The 21,275-nt window shown below is 41.6% G+C and overlaps 1 protein-coding gene across 7 annotated transcripts in view; it reads right to left on the bottom strand.

Moving 5' to 3' along the window:
• TRANK1 (tetratricopeptide repeat and ankyrin repeat containing 1) overlaps positions 1 to 21,275 on the bottom strand; it is a 49,230-nt gene that overhangs the window by 8,974 nt on the left and 18,981 nt on the right. For all 7 annotated transcript variants that reach the window (XM_044455075.1, XM_044455105.1, XM_044455120.1 and 4 more), the window contains 12 exons: positions 20,203 to 20,364; positions 17,611 to 17,865; positions 15,204 to 15,380; positions 11,732 to 14,665; positions 10,132 to 10,331; positions 8,721 to 8,858; positions 7,028 to 7,171; positions 5,092 to 5,248; positions 4,278 to 4,366; positions 2,997 to 3,100; positions 1,845 to 1,977; positions 20 to 165 (listed from right to left, as the gene is read on the bottom strand). In XM_044455075.1, coding sequence (XP_044311010.1) covers positions 20 to 165; positions 1,845 to 1,977; positions 2,997 to 3,100; positions 4,278 to 4,366; positions 5,092 to 5,248; positions 7,028 to 7,171; positions 8,721 to 8,858; positions 10,132 to 10,331; positions 11,732 to 14,665; positions 15,204 to 15,380; positions 17,611 to 17,865; positions 20,203 to 20,364 — 4,639 coding nt within the window. The remainder of the gene's footprint in view (positions 1 to 19; positions 166 to 1,844; positions 1,978 to 2,996; positions 3,101 to 4,277; positions 4,367 to 5,091; positions 5,249 to 7,027; positions 7,172 to 8,720; positions 8,859 to 10,131; positions 10,332 to 11,731; positions 14,666 to 15,203; positions 15,381 to 17,610; positions 17,866 to 20,202; positions 20,365 to 21,275) is intronic.

Here is a 21,275-nt window from a genome sequence, read left to right as displayed (position 1 = left end):
TTTAAGAAAAAATACACACCGTTCGACAGTCATTGCTGCCTCTTCATATTTTTCATCCTGGCAATACATTCGAAGTGCCAGAACAAACTCCTGGATCTGTTCAAAACACCTGGCTGCATCCATGTAGCACTGTCCTCTTTTATAGAAAAGGGCAGCATCCTTCACCTGCATGATAACAATACATTATGAATGTGTACATCAAACCTGCAATTACTGGCAGCAGGAAATGAATGGGACACTCTGTAGTTCTAGGAAACTGGCTCACAATCTTAATGTTAAGTTCATGTCCACTGCAAAATGAAGTAACAGAAACATAGAAACTGAGTGAGTCAGAAGGACCCTCCTGGGCCATCTTGTCTGACCCCTGGCTCCAGCTCATGACATGTTTACCATGTGCATGTCCAGCCTATCCTTGTACACCTTCACCGATGGGGCTTCAACCACGTCCCATGGAAGCCCATTCCATACCCTCGGGGTCCTAACCGTCAGGAAGTACTTCCTGGCATCCATCCTAAATCTTGCTTCCCTGAGCTTTGCTCCACTGGAACGCATCCTGTCCTCCGCAGCAAAGGAAAAATAACTTGTCTGTGCCAACTGGCCACTCCAAATGTAAATATCACAGACAGGATTTTCATTATCAGCTAGTCTTAGCTCAAGTTAAGATATGGGCAGTTGAGTCAATTCCTGCATTCAGTGGCAAGTCATTGTGTTCATCGTAATCAACGTAAAGAAATCATAATGTATCCATTATGTATCAGTCCATTTGTTAGAATTTGTTGTTTGTGACAGCCCATTCCCACTAAAATATCCCCATATCTTATGGCAGAAAGGAGCCTGTGCATACGCTGTAGCACAAGGATTGGGTTACAACACCGAGTACTCCTCAGACCTGGAGGTGTAGTGGAGCCAAGGTTCACAGAGAAGCAATGCTGGTATTTTTGATGAGCAGAGATGCCCCCTCTGGATCTTCCTGTTCTCTCTGAGCAAATGTTCACAGTGGCTGGGGAAGGGGGATAGGCTGGGTGCCTGTTTTTGCATGGGCAATTAAGACCCATTGCCTTTATAAAAGATCTGTTCCTCGTGGAGATGAAAACCACTCCAACTAGTTTGTCAATATGGATCACCACAGCTGGCCGAAGTATTGGCCTAAGCTCAGGGGCACAACTAGGAGCTACCTGCACCAGCATATACAGCTTATTCTGACTACATTCAGAAAACAGGATCATTCACACTCAAGAGTTGATGATGGGTTCATTGCGGGCTGTTGTTGAAACGTGGGTTATCGTGTTGTGTGGACCCAGTTTGGGAAGTGCAAACAAACCCTCGAGAACCCATGGTTCGCTGTGGTGGTGTTCATCATGGTTAGTTGTCTTGGCTGGGATTAGACAAGGCAATAACCCACATTTTAACAACAAACTCACAGAGAACAACAACCCACTTGCAACTCATGCTCCACTGTTGAGTGTGGGCTATCATGCTGTCTGCTTCCAGTCACCCTGTCTGCTTCCTCATGGCTGTCTGTTAAGAAATATCACCACTTCATGCCCCTCTCTCTACAACACACAAATATTCCCTACTGGTACATGCTGAGCTGCCAGGCTCTCCTGCTGAAAAATATAAAAAGCAGATTACATGAAACAAAGCTGCTGGGCAAAGTACATTGACCTGAACAGTCTCCTAGAGTCACTCCTATCAACTGTTTGGACAGATCACATGGCTTGATTACGCTGTCATCCAACAGAGAGAAACATCAGACTTCTTGCTTTCTGATCAAGTACTAGCATGTTTGGGCAGTAAGGATCCCTTCTCTTTAGAAGAGAAACAGGAGGAAAAACCATATTTACCTTTCCTACTTTTTCACAAAGCTGTGCACAAAGCTTGTACTCTTTGGCATGAATCAGGCATTTAAGTGCCAAATTTGGTTCTCCACATTCCAGGTAGGTTTTCGCCAGGTTCAGGTATTCCATTTGTTTCTCTCTATCAAGAAAAAGCATTGGTAATATACCAACATTATATATTTTTAAAAATAGGAATCAATTGTCAATGGTACTTTACTGTATTATCCATCTTAAAATGTTAAAGAAGAGAAGAATGCTAATAATTCCTCATACAGACAAAGAAGTATAATAAATACAGATTCACTATGCAATCCTATACAAGCTAGGTATACATAGAACTGCTATCTTAATTGCTTCAAAAACTGCATAAATCCTCTGCTTGAATCAAGCTGCAAGCAATTGGCCATAATTGAACTACTATTCATCATGACAATCCTACTGAAAGCAAAAGGACATGGTAAATTTATCCCTGGCTTCAGAATGGACTCGCTGTAGGAATCAGTGAGTGTTTACTTAAAAGGAAATTCCACTGAGTTCAGTAGGGCTTAGTCCCTGCTAAGAGTGCACAGAATCACAGCCTTAATCACAACTAACTTAACTGGAACAGAGCCATCATGGATAATGAGATAAGTTGTTTGATATTCTGTGGTAACCTTCAGGGGGGTTCCAACTAGGCAGGGAAGAGAAACAGAATGAACCCTTCTGTGACTTCCATTTACCAAATTTTAAAGGACATGGTTTAGTAAGAACAAGTAGGGCTGCCCTCCCCAGCCTGGTGTCCTTCAGATCATTTGCACTTCAGCTCTCATTTGCCCCAGGTAGCATGGGCAATGGCCTGGAATTCCAGGCCTTGTAGTCCCAAAAACCTGGAGGGCACCAAGTGAGGAAAGATCACTAAAGATCAGCTAAAACCTAGGGCTCAGATTGCAGTTCAGCCCCAATCCTCCCTCCCTTTTTCAGCTGTATCAAGCTGATAATATAGTCCTGCAGCATGTTCTCCAGGAGGAGGGAGGTTCTGTGCCTCCCTGTATTGCTGCAGAGAACCAACAGCACGATCCCTTGGAATGACAGAAGCCAGCAACATCTGGAAAAGGAGATCCAAACTTGCTTTATATAAAACCTCCCAAAGATATTTTACAGGGTAAAAAATGCACTTACTTGGGGCTGATTTTCTTGGATTTAACTTTAAGCACAGCATCATTTGCCAAGGCCAGTTTTTCCTTTTCAGTCGCTCCTCCTTTTTGATAACATTTTGCAGCCACCTGAAATAAGGATCATCATGTTTGCATGTAGCGTGAAAGTATTAAATTAAATGCTGGACTACAGAACAGGCAAGCTTGCTAACTTTAAAAAGAAATGGCCACCTCTGCTTCTGCACCTTTAGCTGCAAATATCAGTGGCTGCTTCTTCCATGTCAAAGTCTGAGGATTCTGGTTCCCAGGGCCCCTCCTCACCTGATGAGTCCAAATCTGCCTGTTCTTGGAACACATGCCAAGAATAACTGCCCCTTTCATTCCCAACAGGTGCGGAGATGCAGGCCTGAAGACCAAGTCCCTTTTGGTCAGGCATCCTTTTCCTTAAGCTCCAATTCTCTGATAGTTCTCAGCTCTCATGCCATTTCTGCCAACATACATTCTAAAACATTTTAATGCTTCCCCTAATGCTTAGTTAATTGCAGTAAAAGTTTTTAGCTAAAGCAGACCAGTATTTCGGGCATCTTGGTTCTGCCCCTTTTAGTTAGCCCCACCCAGGCCTGCAGTGTAGCCTCCGGGAGATTCTCATTTCAGAAATTTGGTCCTTGGGCTGAAAGGAACATACTCCTACATGCAATGCCCAACCAGATAGTGACTACGTGGGCACCATGTAGTATAATCTTCCTCCATGAATTTGTATAACATCCTTTCAAGCTATTTAGGCCAGTGGTTGTTATCAGATCTCCTGGAAGGAAGATATTCTTGCATTATTTGGGTTTTTTGAACATCTCTAAAATTTTCAGTTCCCAAAGCAGTATGAAAAAGCAACAACTATGCTTCCAAAGGGGTCCAAGATCATTGTTCCCTGCTTAGTTCAGTAAAATAAAAAGTCTGCCTAGAGACTTCTGTATGAAAATGAAATGCTTCATGCTCCAAACTTCCAGCTTGCAAGAGATCCAGACTTTTGTTCTTGCAAAGCTGACGAGGAGTATCCAATGCTGCAACTCTGGTAATGGAAATGAGCTACACAAGTGTAAACTCCCTCTAGCATAATGCCAACACCAATTTCCCCCAGAAAATCTGATGCACTAACAAAAACTATTGAGCATTGCACTAGATATGGCCTGTGGTAGTGGAAAATCAGAGTTGAAGCACTGGGTATTGCCTGCAGTGTTTCTTCACACAGGCGGGTGCGCGCACACACACACCGCCTTCAAAAATCTTTTAGGCAAGTCTGTGAGTTTACCTTCCAACACTGGTGTTTAGCATAATAGTCTCCTTGTGCAACCCACTCTTCAGGAGTTGATGTTTTAACAAACATGCTATCATCCAAGTCTAGAAAAAGAAGTAAGCATGCAAGAACTTGTTCATTTCTTAAAAGGTATCTAACAAACCAATGGCTTCATTTCTGATACACGATAGCTGAACTTTATATGTACTTCCTGCCTTTTTTCTTTTTCAAAGAACTCAAAGAAACTTACAGAATATTCCTCCTCCTGCTTCTTCCCACAGCAACCCTGTGAGGTAGGTTGGGCTGAGAGTTTGTGACTGGCCCAGTGTCACCCAGTTGGCTCCATGACTGAGTGTGGACTGGAACCCAGAACACCTGTGTCCCAGTCCTGTGCTTTTAACTACTATACCAAAATACACATATTGCTAATGCTATCTAAAATTCTTGTGAATACATCTCCACATGAAGCTACCATGTAATACTAAGGGTTATCTATTTATTTCCCTTACAATTTTTTTCAGTGTCAGATGAAATAATAATGAAGATGTCAATATTTGTTTTTGATCATCTCTTTTTATGGAGATATTTATATGGATATTATGCTACAAGCTAATGTATGAATCTGTTGAATCTCTTCTTGTAAATACAAAATCCAATGCACTGACTGGTCTCAATCTCGTCAGATCCTGGTCTTCAAATGAATTCTGGAGGACACAAAACTATTCCCAGGCAAGGACCAAATATCAGTGCTTTGGTCGTTACAGTGCAAAGCACTATTAATTTTATATCTAATATTCCAGTTTGTGACAGGATTATATGTAGGCCTTACCTTTATTTTCATCTGTTTTGACAACCTGAACGTATTCCTGGTTCATGAAATACTGAAACGCAGGTGCGCGCCTGTCCCAGTTTTCATCAAAGATCCACAGATTGACTCTGGCTCTTGTAATAGCGGTATACAGTTGCTTTAGCTCTCCATTAAGCATCTACAGATACAATAAGGATGTGTTATGTACAGTAGACAATCATAAGAAAAATGGTTCAGCTAACACATTTGGATTCGCGTTTCATAAAACACAGTTTGCTTTCTGTTTCTTGCGGTCACACAGATCAAAACACTCCTATTAAAATTTCACTTCATATACCATTTGTTGGCTAGCTGACGTGTAACCTTTGGCTTAAGGTTGTTAAACCACTGGGATTCTCTACTTGTTTATACAATTATTTTCCATGAAGGCTGAGGAAACAGAACAATATTTGGTGGACACATTCAGGTTATCATACTCCATTTGGAGTAAAAAAACTAACACGATCCCTAAGGCCATTTTCAAGCAGGGCAAGAAAGACGGGTGACACAAGGAAAAGACAGAACTTTCTGGAGCACTAAAACTTAGCATAGGCATTTATGGCTCGCTTTTTAAATTAAGGGTCAGTTCCTTGCACTCATTTTAAGAACATGGAGGAAAGACAAAATTATAATGCACTGCCTTAAAAAAGCCTTCTTGAATAGTATGATTCATAGCTGCCTTCTACATTCTCCAAGGGATTCTTCTCCAAGTGACTCATCCTCCATTCACAGCTCAGTTCTACCAAGAGTTATCTAGCCTCAATTTTCACTATTCATGCTTACTCAGACCCTTTCCTCAGACCCTTTCCTCATTTTGCAACTATCTAGCTTATGGGGCTGAAATTTGGTGGACTACCATAAATATTTTGGAAATAATAAAGATGATTTCTTCTGCAAACATTATCATCTTCCTTCTACAACCCCTGCAGCCTTCTTGCACACAGAATCAGGATGGCCATCAATCAAGACAAGAAACAGAACATACTCAGTTGGGGCACCTTGAACCAATTGCTTTTCTCCCTAATGAACATTTCCCAGCTTTTTGCCATTTGGAAATTAATGGAAACCATACCCAGAAGTCAAGGCTTCATAATTTGGCATGTAGCTATCACATTTCTGATCTGAATAGCATCTTTACTCTGGATAAGAGACAATTAAGGGACTGGTTATTTTGGATAGATTCTAGAAAAGACCTGCAATTTATTAAACACTCTAAATTCTCTCAGTGGTTTCCTCCTTTGAAAACAAAACATTACAGAGCTAGATACCTACCCAGATTTCCTCTTTAAGAAACACCTTTACTGAGTTGCAATTTCAAATTATGTCAACCACAGTTTTGGATGAATATTAACAAGGTGTCTCTTGAACACAGATTAGGTACTTGTGGTTTCTATTCTATGATGACATCATTCATTATGTGCTAATTTGTCCTCTACATACTGAACCCCAAGAATGATTTTTGAAATCCTTGCTATCATATGGATACAGGAATGCCTTGACATAAGCAGTCATTTTTCTTTTAAGTGATAGTAACAGTTAAGAGACACATAAAGTTGCTTTGTTTGCTTTGGTAGTAAACAATATCAGGCAGAGAGAATTAGACAAAGTTGTTATAAACTGCACTGGAGATTCAGAGTTAAAATAAAGATGAATGTCTGTTCAAAGTATATTTTCATTTATTTATACACATATTGCCAAAATTCTTATTTTGTTGTTTATGCACATTCATTTGATGTATTTGTCATGATCTTTGACTAACACAATACACTTTTGACTTGAACTGAACTATCCAGTTTAAAAACAGAACCTTGAACTCTAATCCACAAACTGATTTGGATATAAAAGCAGCATGGGGAAAAGGGGGGGGGGCTTACCCAGGGGCATGATCACGATGTTTGCTCTTTTATCTGGTACCCACCTTGTACATTTCTGGGTTTAGAGTAGAATGCTTTCCTGGAGGATCCACATCTTTCTCAAAGGGTGTCTCAATGATCAGTTCATTTTCTTCAGGTAAATGAGAGGGAGGCACAAATGAAGAAATTATTTTCCATTCTTTGTAGGCCTGAAATATAAGAAAACATACAGAAAGTGATACAGCAAGGGGACTACTTCATGTGAGCAGCTCGAACCAGGTTTTTGAAAGCAATAAAGTGGGATGGACTAACATTAGAAAACAAAATAAATAATTGGAAAAGTATTTTACTTTTCACTTTTTATTTTATTTATTTTTAATTTATTTAAAACATTTTTACCCTGTCCTGTATGAAAAAATGTCTCAGGATGGCTTACAATAATTAAAACAATAATAATTGCAATAATAATAATTGCAGTAAGACAGTAATAATTATAATAATTAAGACAAATAACAAAACAATAAATAAATAACATTCATAACCCCAACAAAACAAAACCAAAATGCAACTGCTGAGGAGCACATTCCACAATCTGGGCGCCAACGCAGAGAAGGCCCTCCTCTGGGTAGACACCCTCTTTACCTCCTTTAGGGAGAGTTCCTGGAGCAGGGCCTCTCCTGCCGATCTTAAGGGGCATGAGGGTATATAAGGAAGGAGACATTCCTTCAAGTATCCTGGTCCCAAGCCGTTTAGGGCTTTATAGGTTAGCACCAGCACCTTAAATTGGGCCCAGACTTCAATCGGAAGCCAGTGTAGCTGTTAGAGGACCGGTGTTACATGAGAATAATGACCGGCCTCAGTCAGCAATCTGGAAGCTCTATTTTGTACCAACTGAAGCATCTGGACCATTTTTAAGGGCAGCCCATGTACAGCACGTTGCAATAATCCAACTGGGAATCTACCAGAGCATGTGTCAACGTTGCTAGGCAGTGCTCGTCCAGGTAAGGATGCAGTTGATGGATCAGCTAAAGCTGAAAGTGCTCCTCACCACTGCCATCACCTGGGCCTCCAGGGGCAGCTCTGGGTCAAGGAGCACTCCTAAGCTGCAGACTGTGGAATGCTATTTTAAAACTGTGGAATACTATTATTGAACAGTCTCAGCTGTTCTCTGGCTTCCTATGCTAGCTAAACAAAAAAGTGGGGGAAAGGAGCAAAGTTCTTTCTGTCCCCCTTCTATTCAAAGTTCTTTGGACATATAAGACACCATTTTTGAAGACTATTTAGGTTGCAATCCATTCCAGCACCATTCAGATGGAAAGCAGTGCTGTATCTCCCAGTGTTTCCCCTCAAGTCATAGCTCCCAAATCCTCAAGCCAGCGAGGGAGCAACAAACTCGCTACTCCCCAGTCTCTTCATGGTCTGAACTGGGGGTAAAAGTTCCATCTCAATCTCAAATATGATAATGAGTTCAACCGTAAGCTTTGATGAACTCAAGATGCCAAGAGGTCCCAAAACCAGAACCTTGGGTCAGCATCCCCCAGAGAGTGTCTTCTAGGCTTATTCTAAACCTGAAGATCTGACATTATTGCAACACCCCTTCAATACTAGGAAGCGCATGGGATGGGCGTCATGCTAGGAAGTTATAGCCCACCATGGTGTTCAGAAAAGGAATACAAGCCCATGCTGCTTCGTCACTGAGGCTTTCAATTCTGCCCTAGAGAGAAGCCGACAAACACCAGACTCTTCTATTTTACATACCTCTGAATCGGTGAAAAAGTTGTAAAGGAGCACATCATCAAATTCCAAGCCTTTTGCTTCATAAATTGTTAGCACAAGAGCCAAACTAAGTTCCTCAGGAATTTTTTCCTTTGCCATTTCATTTGCTACGAGTATCACCTACAACAAAATGGAAAATACTAGATCACCATTACCAGTGATTACTAATCAGCTCTGGGGTGACTTTCTTATATGCATTTCTTGGCACCTCTTTACCCAGACTTTTAGAAATTGGTATTTGGTCAATTCATAACCTGCCTTTTTTCTAAGGAGTCTAAGTTGGTGTAGATAATCTTCCTCCTCCTCTGTATTTTAACCTCACAACAACCTTGTGAAGTACATTAGGCTGAGAGTAAGGGAGCTGCAGGGCCAAGTGGAGACTAGAATCTGGGTCACCCAAGACTTGGTCCAAAACTTTCACCATTACACCACCACATTGGCCTCTGAAAATGAATGATGGTTGAGATTCTTGTTCTCTCCTGTAAAGAAGCAGTGTTCTGCATTACTACTAACTGAGCTTTCTATAGTGGTTTTACGTTTTATCTCATGTTTATAATTATGCATGTATCATGTCCTGGAAGCACAAGGATGGGATATACATTTAAATAAATAAATAATCAGAAACAAAGACAGCCAGTATACCTGTTACACAACAAATGAAGAAATAGAACAACAGAAGCTAGAGTCTGCTTCATAGTATATATGGATTAATTGTCGGAAGCCAACTAATGAACTTGAAATAATGATCAGTAAATTGTATGGTCAGGGCAGGAGATGGGGAGAGAATACAGAAGATGCCTTCATCCAGAAGATCCACCTTCTTTGGGGACACAGTGTAGAATAGCTGTCCAGGAATGGCTTTTGTAAGTCCATTTGAAATTAGGGCTGTATGTGCCTCTTTTAAGATTCAGATCTTATAGTTGTAATTCCTGCCTTTGTAGCAACCATAAGGCAAGGCAACTACAATGTGTTCCACTGTGCCCGTAAAGGAAAATTAAGGGCTCAGAGGAATGTTCAATTATACTTGAAAGAATATAATATTTTAATAACATTCTGAAAAAGGCCTTGAAGGCTAGTATTAGATGAATTCAAAGCTGCATGCTGTCATTTCTCAGAGGATAGGTCATCAGGCACCACTAGTCCTGATAGCCATATGCTGTCTGTCTATACCAGCTGCTGGGCACACAACCAAGAGGGTTTCAGATGCATGTCCTACAAGCAGCTGCAGGGCCACTGTGTGAGCAGAAGGCTGTAGCAGAATCTGATCCAGCTGAGCTGTTTTTATGTGTTTCCTTATGAAAGTAGCATTAGAGAGAAGATCATGAGACTGGTGAATTCGGACATTACGTTTAGTACAAAGAGAAGCCAGAAGAGTACGCCAAGGAAAGTTTACCTGATGTGCGCCAAATTCTATTGGCTGTGTTTTTCTTTTGTTACCCCTCAGCAAGATTGCCAGATCACTAACACTGCAAGAGTCCAACACAGTGGGCTTGGGCCCATCAAAAAGGCCTGAGTCCCTGGGTAGTCGATCAAAAGATTCTGGGAAAAAATACTGAAGCAAATCAACAACTCCTGAGGCCAAGCGGAGAATCCCTGAAGGCAAAGAAAAGGCACACACATTCAATCTCTCTCTTTCCTTCTCTAGTAGGAAATGGGCACAGAAGAGGAACCAAGTGCCAGAACAGCAGTTACTTTAAAGCTGTGGCTAGTAGCTGTCCTTTTTAAGTTTTACCCCAGAGTAAACACAGGGGCCTCAGTCTGGATCTTAAACACCCTCTGCTTCCCTTGCTAGCATCCCAATCCAGACTGGACTCTGATTCTACTCTAAAATAAAAATGAAAAAAGATGGAGCTGCAAGACTTAAATGTAAAACAATGTTGTCTTTAGACCTGGAAGTCAGCCATTCTCTGGTTTTAAAAATGCATCTGGAACAGAAAGTTGTTTTAGAGGTCTAAGTTGGTTCCTCAGAGGTACTCAAATATGAAAATATCGAAGGGGTAGAGTAGAAAGAAGAGATGCATGAATCATACATCCTTTTCCCGTATTTCTGATGACTTGCATGAAAGGGATCACAAGCTTTCCTTGGATACACGGGTGCAAAGAAGGGGATGCAACAGGACCAGGCCCTAAGGAAGCAACCCATGTATTTGAGTCGCTTCTAGCGATCAGCCCTGGACATCAGTAGCCATGACTGTTGGGGCAAACCAAGAGGCTCCACCTGCTGCACAAAAGGTATTTCTAAAGAGAGGCTGTTGTTGATAAGATATGTGGAAGATGTTGAGTCCATCTAGCACGGAATGTCCTTACGTGAATTGGCACTCCCAATTCAAGGCCTTTCCCTATCACCTTACCCTTTCCAACTGGGCATGCCAGGGACAAACACAAGAACTTCTGCATCCAGATCAAGTGCACTGTTATTGAGCTATGGTCACCCAAGAGGGGCTTACATGAGTCATCAGCAAATCAAGGGCTCTCGTGTCCATGATTTCCTGCAATAAACGCCCCTTAAGTCTTTTCAGTGGCAATATGAACGGACCTTTATGACTGGCTTATTTGCTTAGACAAAGGTTACTTTTGCTTCCCACTCATTTTATAGGTTCAGTGCCAGAAGCCAGACCTTGCTGAATTAGACCAGAAGCCAACTTCCAATTTGCTATAATCACACTGGTTCTTAGCCTTATTCACAAAACATCCTAAGACCATGTCAGAGAGCTGTCATACGGTTGTATAAGATAAAGTAATAACATACTTTCTCCCAAACCCACATAGAATTAGAAACGGAAGCACTGATTTTGAGCCAAAGAAAGCGTGCTCAGTAAAATATATTTCCAAAGAACACATCCAGGTCTGGAATTGGGCATTTTTTTCCCTAGGTTATTCCCTCGAACATTTTTAAGGCGTTTGAGTATACGACTAGCTTGTTTTTCATTCTGTCATTTCCAACCCCACCTCTTTTCTAAACCATGTAGCTTTTCTTAAAAATATTTCCATACCTGAGTGAGATCTGTAGTTCTGATAAAGTTGATATATCCTTTTCGGTTTTCTAACAGTACACTGTTTCTTATTGTCATCTGAGTTTTTACTGGCATAGTAGAAAAGTGATCTCAAGTCACTGAAACGAAAAGCGACTCCTTTGATGATGCTCTGTGCCGTGTCTCCAGTCAGGAACATTGCATTAGGATCATCGATACATTTCATCAGCAACACCAGCTCTGCCTGAGTAAAATCCTGAATTTCATCCCCATAAAGTTCATGGATGCACCATGGTAGCTCAGTGAGCTTTGAAAGCCGCTGAGACAACTTGTGGAGAACATCTTCCTCATCAAAATAATTCCCTTGTGATCTTATTCGCTGATAATGACAAAAGAGCTGATAAATTTCAGAACGATCTTCTTTGAAGTTTGGGCATCTCTTCCGGCCCAGCTTTTTATATTCTTCCTCTGTAAGTATGCCTTGATGGCTGCTCAGTGCTTCAAATGACCCTTTCAGGAAAGATTTTATTTCTTTCCAAACCAAAGCTGGACTGTAGGGACATTTGCCTTTTACCATCTTTGGCCAGATTTCATTGACAAATACATTGTAAGTCACAAAGACTCGAGGATCACACTCTCTTGTATGACCTTCTGTAGCTTTTTCATCCTCATCATGATCTGCTTCTACATCAAGATCCTCCTCTTCCTCTTGCCAATTTGAGATGACCATTTCTTCTGCAGTGGACCATCCATCAATGGTATGCTTAAGACTTCCATCTTCATTCCGAAGAAAAAATGGCTCAGGCATAGAGGCATCCAGTAAGAGCAGCAACTGTTTGGATGTGAGGAAGAGAGGAAAGTTTTCATCTTTAACATCCTGAAGTTTGTAAACATTTGCTTCCAGTGGTTTGAAGTGACTGGTAGCCTTGGAAGATTTACTAAGCTCAGTGAAGTTCCTCTGGACTTCTTGGCACAGAACATAGTTTTTAGTAATAAATATTTGGTGCAAGTGATCCAGTTTGTCAGATTCTTCCACTGTATATTCCTCATCACTGTCATGTACTAAGTTCATTTCTGAATCCCCCAAATTTGAGGAACACTGTGGAGCTTCCTCTTCTTCATGTTCATTATCTGTACTTAAAGAAGAATCCAGTTCTGAATCAATGGAGGCATAGCTATCTTGTTTTTCTTCATGAACTTCTTCCTGAATGCTCTTGTTTCTCAACTGCATATCGAATTTTAATCTGTGCCATACTTGCCTGACCAGCAATGGACATTCTGCCAACTCTGCTTTCTCCCAGTAACTGTGAAAGTTCTTCCAAAGCCGGTACAAGCAGCATGTAGTCTTTCCTGTCCCACTTCTTCCAATTAAGATTATAGGCTCCAATGGCTTGGGATTCAAGCCAATGATAGCATACTCCAACTCACCCACTCTGAAGGGGTACTCCACAGTGGATGACATGTCACTTATGATGTTAAGGGCCATGTTTGTACTGAAGCTGTGAAATTTCATTATATTGTATTCAGTCTCTACTGCACTTGCTGGGGGAAAGTATTCAGGCAGGACAGCATCTTCTGATTTTTGTGCCTTGGTGTCTTCGACATAAATGCGAGGAATGCGCTTTTGAGTTTTCAAGTTGGAAGACATCAGGCCACCATTTATACCTTTCAGTTTTTTTCTCAAGATGCAAGAAAGCCCTCGATTGTATGCAGTACATATCGTTTCAATGGTCCGGTTGAGTTTGCCATGATCCAGTACAATGTCCCATATCCGAATAATTTCTGTGTAAACTCTTCCAGTCTTTTCCATTGGATGAGTAGACTGGTCATTCTCTATTATCTTTTCTGCATTTTCACTGCAACGAGGAGAAAAGTCTATTGCAAGCTCCCACAGCATCCTTGCTCCTTTGTCTAACTTGGCTTCATAGAGCTGAATGTCCCCTTTCAAGTGTTTCAGCTGCTTTTGTAGCCCCTTGGTCCATTCTCCATTCCCCAGCTGTTGAATGATGCGTATTACCTTATTCTTCATATAGCGACAGATGCTTTTGCTTCCCAACTTCTTCAGTGTTTCAGATGTGCACTCAATTTCCCATGTCATATTATCAAAGTCCTGACCAGGCACCTCAAATTCCTGAAATGGCTCATCACCTTCAGCAGCAGCAGCTTCTTCTCCTCCCTTGGCCTCATCATGGGCCTTATTCTTCTTAGGATCATCTTTGTCTGGGAAAGGATCCTCTTTACCATCATAAGCCAACTCTTCATGGCCGCAAGTCTGTTGGCATTCATTCTCTTTATCTGCAGAGTCAGACACTGTAGACAGTGGTTTTGCGGCCTCAGATGTTACCGAATTCATTTTTGGTGAGACTTCACCCAATACAAGTTTCTGGATTAATTGTGCAATTCCTTGTACAAGACCATCTTGAAGAGTTAATGGCTTATCTAAACACCTAAATGCTGAATCTTTTTCTTCAGCATCTCCAGCTTCTTCCTGCTTATCAGAATCAGTGCTTACTTCTGGAGAATTACCTATTGCTTGGTCTCCATTTGAGCTTTGAGATGAATGTTCAGTTGAATCATGGCTTGAATTTGTTGGTTGCAACTTGTTGCAAGCTGTAATCAACTTGGACAGTTTAGGTGGCTGTCCTGCTGGATCATGTCGATATTTCTTCTTGTTGTCAGCCAGAGCTTCATTCCAAGCTAAAACAATTGGTTCATTCTTCTTTTTTTTGTGACGCACATCTCTACCAGCATTATTTCTTATATTAAAGTTAATGTCAAACTTGGCTAGTAAGCCTAACACTTTCTTGATTTCCTTGGTTGGATTTTTCTGAAAAATAATGTGCATTACTGTATTTCCATTCTTGTCTTGGTGATTGGGATGAAGATATGGATAAATGGATGGGGATGAAACATACAAATCTAGAAGGTATTTCAGGATATCAATTCCCTTGCCATCTAGAGACGAAAAGATAAAGAGAAAAAAAACAAGGTAAGAGGTGGGAAGAAAAAAATACAGAAAGAAAAGGAAAAGGGGGAAAATGTCTCGTGTCTTGTGCTAAAATCTTTGAAAGAGCAGACAAAGTTGCCTCACATACCATCACACCTCAGGTGATGTAGCCCAGTATTATCAATTCTCTTCAGCCTCCTCAGGATTGCCCTGCTGTCTGCCAAAGTTTTAAAAAATATGTGTATAAAATCCTTTTTCTAAAAGTATATTTGTGTTTAAATATCCTTTTAAACAAAGACAGAGTGCTCCTGGGAGTGAATGTATGCAGACCAGGGGTTCAGCCAGCACATTATGAATCTTCCCTGTTCTCTTTCTAACACTACCACTGACTTTCCATTACAGACCATAGTGCTGACCTTCTACTGGTGAAGGATAAAATAAATGGCAAGGGAAGGGTGCAGGGACTTTGATCAATTATGCTTGCTAAAGTTTATAAATGATTTCACCAACAACTAGCTGCAAAATCTCCCTACGTCCAGGGCTTACCTTTCTTATCAGAACAAATGCACAGTGCAGCATGCAGAGGAGTATCACCGTCCGTAATAGATAGAAAACGCGGATCAGCCCCGGACTTCAGCAGCAAACAGGCCAGTGTGAAGTCATTCTTTTTTAAGCATTTCTGAAGTGGATGCCCAGAGCTCGTTCCGGTTCCCTCAGGCGACGCTTTGGAAAAAATAAGCATAAGCCCAGCTTTACAAGGGGATGCAACTGAGCCTGGGGATAATGATCTACAAAAGCTTCATTCAAAGCAACATTAATTCCAGTGATTATCAAATGCTGGTTTCATCCGTAACAGCTTCTGTGATGCTCTAGCAGAATTATCTTTGTGAGCATATAAAAGCAAGGGCAGTTCTCAGAGCACAGCACAAAGCTATGAGACGTGCATGCAGGACTTTCATTCTCCCTTCTGGTCTTAACGAAAAATACCTCTTGAGATGGATGTAGAGTAAGAAAGGGATCTAAGGCAGAGTTGCTGCACCTCTTTGAGGCTGAGGGCGACATTCCATTTTGGAGAAAGGACTGCAATGGACAGACCGAAGGCAAACAGGGACAGGGCAAAGGGGGCTGGCCCAAGATATTAAAAATACTAGGCTAATTGAGCTTTAAGCTTTTTTAAAGCTTAAGAGCTTTTCTATATGTTACTCTCTGTGTACTTTTGGTTTTGTTGCAGCATTGAGATCCAAGTTCTACACAAGCTCTTCCTTTCCTACTTTTTTGCTATACAGCCTCTAGGTGGAGCTGTGCTATGGTTGGAATAGCACCACTACACCAAGGACAAATATCTTTTCAATGTTTATTTTCCCTGTTGTAATTTAATACCTTATTTTCCTTGATCTTCTAAAAATGTGTGAAAGTGCTCTGAAAAAACCAGAAGAGAAACTGGAGAATTGCTCTATCCTTTCAAAAGCCCATGAATATCATTTTAAAGGAATCCCATGCACACAATAAATGCCTCATATAGAAAAGCCCTTTGGAAAGGCATTTCAACCTTTCAGAATGGGAAGAAATAATGCAGACATAGGGAAACCACCATATAATTGGCTGCAAAGAAAAAGGGAGTTGTGGCCATCTGGAGATCCCTAGACACAGACTGGGCCTACAGGTGTCTGTGTCAGGCCCCAGGGCTGGGATGTGAGCAGGCCGAGACAAGGCAAGAGCAACAGAGGCACCAAGACCAGGGCAACAGAATTTCAGGCAAGACAGGGTCCAAAAGCAGGGCTTAATGGCAAGTGCAAATCACAGTCACAGTACAAGCTGAGTCAGGAACCAGAAGAATGCATGAGGACAAAATAAGGATGTGGTCAGGAACAAGCTAAGGGTCAAAAACCAGGACAAGAGAGGTGCAGGTACCTTGGAGAGAATAACAGGACAGGAAACATGGTACAGCAGGATACCCAGCAAGGAAATATACATGGGACAACAGGAACCAGATGTAGCAGGGTCAGGCGAGAAGCAGGAGCTGAACCACAGTTTGCAGGAAGCCCTGCATTATTGAGGGAACAAGATGAGGATACATGCAAGAAGCAGGACAAAGATCAAGCAAGAAGCAGACACAACAGCAAGGCAATATGGAACCAGGAGCAAAAATCTGCTGCAGGATGCAAGCAGAGCAGCAAACAAAGGGGCCCGCACTGCTGAACCCAATTCTGGAGGAAAGAGCTTGCTGTTATGTAGCTCTTCCTTCAGGACTCCCAGCAGGTGCTTGTCAGTAGACTAAGACCTCCAGCAGGGCCTGGGGCAGATCCTGCAAATATGGTGGTGGTCGCTCTGGTTCTGGCATTCAGGGTCGACACCCCAGCTCAGAGAGACAGTGTGTGACCTAAGCCCAGATATGGTGGCAGAGAGAAAGCAGCACAGGGAAAGGCATCCCCTTCTCGCCATGGGTATTCAGAAGGAGGGTGCCGGTATGGAAAGGCTACACCTTGAGCGGCTTCGGAAGAGTGTGTGCAAAACTGGATGTACTTCAGTGGGACCAAAGTGGGGGATAAAGTCCTGGGCTACAGTACAGCCCTCCTCGTTATCTTTGTATAACAATCCTTGCTAGACTTCTGTCCTAAAATGGCTAGAGGCATCACATCAAAGCTGCTCCTGCCCTAGCACTACTTTGCACAGAAAAGCAGCACAACAAAGCTGTTCACAGTATCAGTGCCAGATTATACCTACTCAGGGAAAAAAGCATCTCTGTCCTGATGCTGTTCAGGCGATCCCTACTCACGTAGGTTTATATCTTATGACTTAACAATGCCATGGCTTTTCCAAGCCACAGCTCAGCATACCCAAAAGGAAATACAAGGTTATTATGGAAAATCATTTGTGATGTTGGCAAGGCAGTTGCTTTAAGTCCAGAATAGGGCCTTATCACTTAGCATATTTCATATCTGTGAATATTCACCTCCTCGGTCTATCAAGGATTTTATGAGCTGCTCTCGGAATTCATTCTCTCTATCTAGATGGTTCAAGACAGTGCCGATGTCAAGGTCGGAGAGATCGCAGTTTGGAAGAAGCCTGTCTCCTGGTGGCATCTCCCCAGTGGCTGTTTGGGTCAGCAGCAGCAGAACTTCATGCCACATTTTTTTCTCCAGCAGTAGCTTTATGAAGCTGCTGGCACAGGCAGGAGGAACATCACAGGCAATTTCGCTGGGAATTTCTGCATAAAACAAAAGTAAGTAGTCTAGTACATTCTGCAAAGGAGAGTCCACCGCAGATGCATGTCTTAAACACAAACTACCTGCCCAGCCCGCAATTTATGAGTGTTTTATTCTGCCTTAGTGGTGACTGCTACAACAGCTTTCACTACTGCCCTAGTGGTGCGAGCACTGCTTGTGCAAATGGCACTCTGCAAAGCTTACTTCAAAAACCATGGGCCCTCGACTGTGCCTGGGTGCCAGAAGATACTCCATATTCTTACCTCTGAGATTAGAGGCAGAGCTCTCCCCCCCACCCCCATTCCTCCACTTGTAGGTGGTGTGGAAAGAACCATGTCAGGCACCTCTCCAGAGTAGGTAACTCTATCTCAAAGAGGGTGAAAAGGAGGCATTTTGTGAGTAAAGGAGACCCGGGGATGAGATATCCTGGCACTTCCTTAGCCTCCTTCCCCCAAACTCCAAAGTGCTCCTGCTAGGCAACCAAAATTGGTCATCTAACAAGGACACAGAGTAGGAAGTAGAAGGAGACTGTTGCTCTTCCTGATGCTGGATGTCTGCAAGTCTCCACATTTTTATTTTCTTCTGGATAGGACTGGGCTCTAAGTCAATCAAGTCTCATTGATTTCAATTAAACTACTCAGAAAAAGTAGATCCGACTCAAGGTTTTTCCTTCTTTAATAAATTCTGTAGCCTTAAACTCTCCAGTAATGTATACAGCTGAGTTGCAATTTGTTGTTCCAAAAGGTAATAAAATTTGATGATAAAAACTTTTCACCCACCCTATTTTTTCATGGTCCTGCCTATCTCCAGGTAGCACCCTAAGGTCTTCCCCTCCAGCTTCTCATGAAATGATTAGTATTAAGAAGCAAGTATGATCATACTATGTCATAACTCTTATTTGTTGCAGACTTTTCTATCATCATGTCAAATACAAACATGAGCTAACTCCCCAATGCAGTTAAAACAATATCATACAAAATATGCAAGTTTACGACAAGCTCAAGCCAACATTTCTTTAAACAGGAGAAAAGATCAAGGGAGAAATTTTAACTGTCAATTCATGAAGGTGGGAACAAGGCAGTGAGACAACATCATTGGTTTTTTCATTGGCATCTCAGATCCCTTGGTGGAAAATAAGCTGAGGCCTCTCCAGTTATAAATATATAACTATAACTATATATATATATATATAAAACTATATCAACTATATAACTATATCAACTATAAATCAGACAAGCCCCAGGTACGTCAAACTTCTGGCTAGCACTGAAAGACTATGAGACAAAAGCAACAATGCCTGAAAGCTACTGTCTTCTTTCAATGTATCCAATAATGTGATACAATTAATCTAGTTCTTCCGCACAGCTGTTTACCTTTCACTAGAATTCATTTTTCATTAAAGTTTCAGCTTCTGTTGCCTGGAGGATATTCAAACGGCTTTGTAATGGAGACTTTTTATGTGATATAAGGCTGAAGTAGACAAATACATCTTAAATGGATCTGAATGACAACAGTCATGGTTTTGAGCATTATAAAGCAGATTAGAACAGGTAGACAAAAAATCTCTATTGGGTAATAAACAGGTTTGGGCACATAACCTGGTGTTCTCCAGATTTTCTGGACAATATCTCCTAGAATGCTAACTAGGTTTTATGGGAGTTTCTAAGAGTTTCAGGCTTGCATGGGGGGATAGGTTTCAAGCCCCCCAAGGGATGCCTGAAACCATAGACAGTAGCACACATAGTCAGCCTTCCATATTTGCAGGGGTTAGGGATTCAGGATGCCTGTACAAGTGGAAAAACTGCCAATATCTTTAGGGAAAATTTGAATATCTCTAGGGACTCTGTTAGGGTTGCCACATTCTTTGTCTCAGTACCAGCCAGCCTCATTCACATGTTTGTCTCTCAGTAGGTGCAAAGGTTCTAGAGATACTTGTGGTTTTTCTGTAGAGAGATTCAGTTTTTCCACTTTTTCGGGGAGATTCTGCACCCCTAACCCCCGCGAATGTGGAGGGCCACAATCAACCATGATTAAGTGGAACCATGATAACCAAGACCACAGATATGGGGGTCCTACTGTGCTTCAAATAAATTATCACAGAAAACTCAACAGCCACCCTTTAGAGATGAAGAAGGCTAGCTGATCCTTATACTGGAGGGGACATTCCTGAGATTAGTCATGAGTGTTTTGTTATTAGGCTTCTATTGGGTTAATTCATTTGAAAAGGTACGAAAATATGGAAATCTACTAAAAACCAAAGGGAGCATCACTGCCAACTCAGAACTAACATTTTCTTGCAGGAATGTTTATTTTAATAATTATGTCACTTATTACTGTACCTTTTACTGTATGCAGCAGCCTGAGAAGCTCCTTTATGCTTTTATGTGTCAAAGATTTGATGCTACGTGCTCTATTTTCCATGCAGCAAAACTGTGAGAACTGCTCAAAAGCATTCTGAAGCAAAGCAGCAGCATCTTCAGGAGTTTTGTTCTCAGTCTGCCCTGTGTTGAACAACATGAAAATGCACGGTTGTTATATTTATTTGTGGTCTGAAGAAGAGGATTGCTCATGATGAGAAGAAGAAGCACTTTTAGGTTGGGTGCTGATCTGGAATGCCTTTCCTGTGATTCTTGAGTCTTGAAATGTTTGTGAATAGAGCTATCAGTGTGGTTTGCCCTGAAGTGCTCCCTCTTTAAGACCTGACAAAGGAATCTTGATATAATATTTGGATATTATATCTTCCATGAAAACTAAGATGGCCCCAGAAAGCGTACCGTATATACTGGTGTACAGGATGATCCTTTAAACCGAACATAGCAAAGCAAAAATTAGGGGTCATCTTATATCCCTAACACATATAAACAGCCCAAAATACTGACCTCATCTTATAGGGTAATCACCTCATATGCTTATACACACACACACACACACACACACACACACACACATGATTATTTTTCTGACTCATACTTCCTGGTTGCTTGTTCCACATGTTATTACTTTAATATCAAGATGTAAGATGACCTCTGAAATTGAAAATAGTGCAGCAAATATTGGGAGTTGTCTTATATGCCCAACATATAACACCAGTAAAACAGCCCAAGATATCAACTTCATCTTAGATGAGAGTTGCCTTATATGCCCATATATAGGGTAAGTGACCCATCATCTTTCCCTCCACTCCAGAGGAACTGGGCAAGCCTTTCACTGTGTTAGAAGGAAACACAGGAAAAAAAGAACAGTAGTTTGGAGGTAGACTGCAAGAGACCCACATCAACTGGGTTTGCACAACACAGTGGCCAGGATCACACCATCACCAGGGAAATAAGCCACTGTGGCTTCTTTTCTCCACCCCAGACAAGCCTGCCACACCTTGAGTGATTTGCCTATTACCTCAAGGTGCATGGCTTGC

This window comes from Varanus komodoensis, unplaced genomic scaffold (assembly GCF_004798865.1).
Source record: "Varanus komodoensis strain SLA01 unplaced genomic scaffold, ASM479886v1 scaffold10, whole genome shotgun sequence".
Taxonomy (NCBI): Eukaryota; Metazoa; Chordata; class Lepidosauria; order Squamata; family Varanidae; genus Varanus; species Varanus komodoensis.
This window is presented reverse-complemented; position numbering and strand designations above follow the sequence as displayed.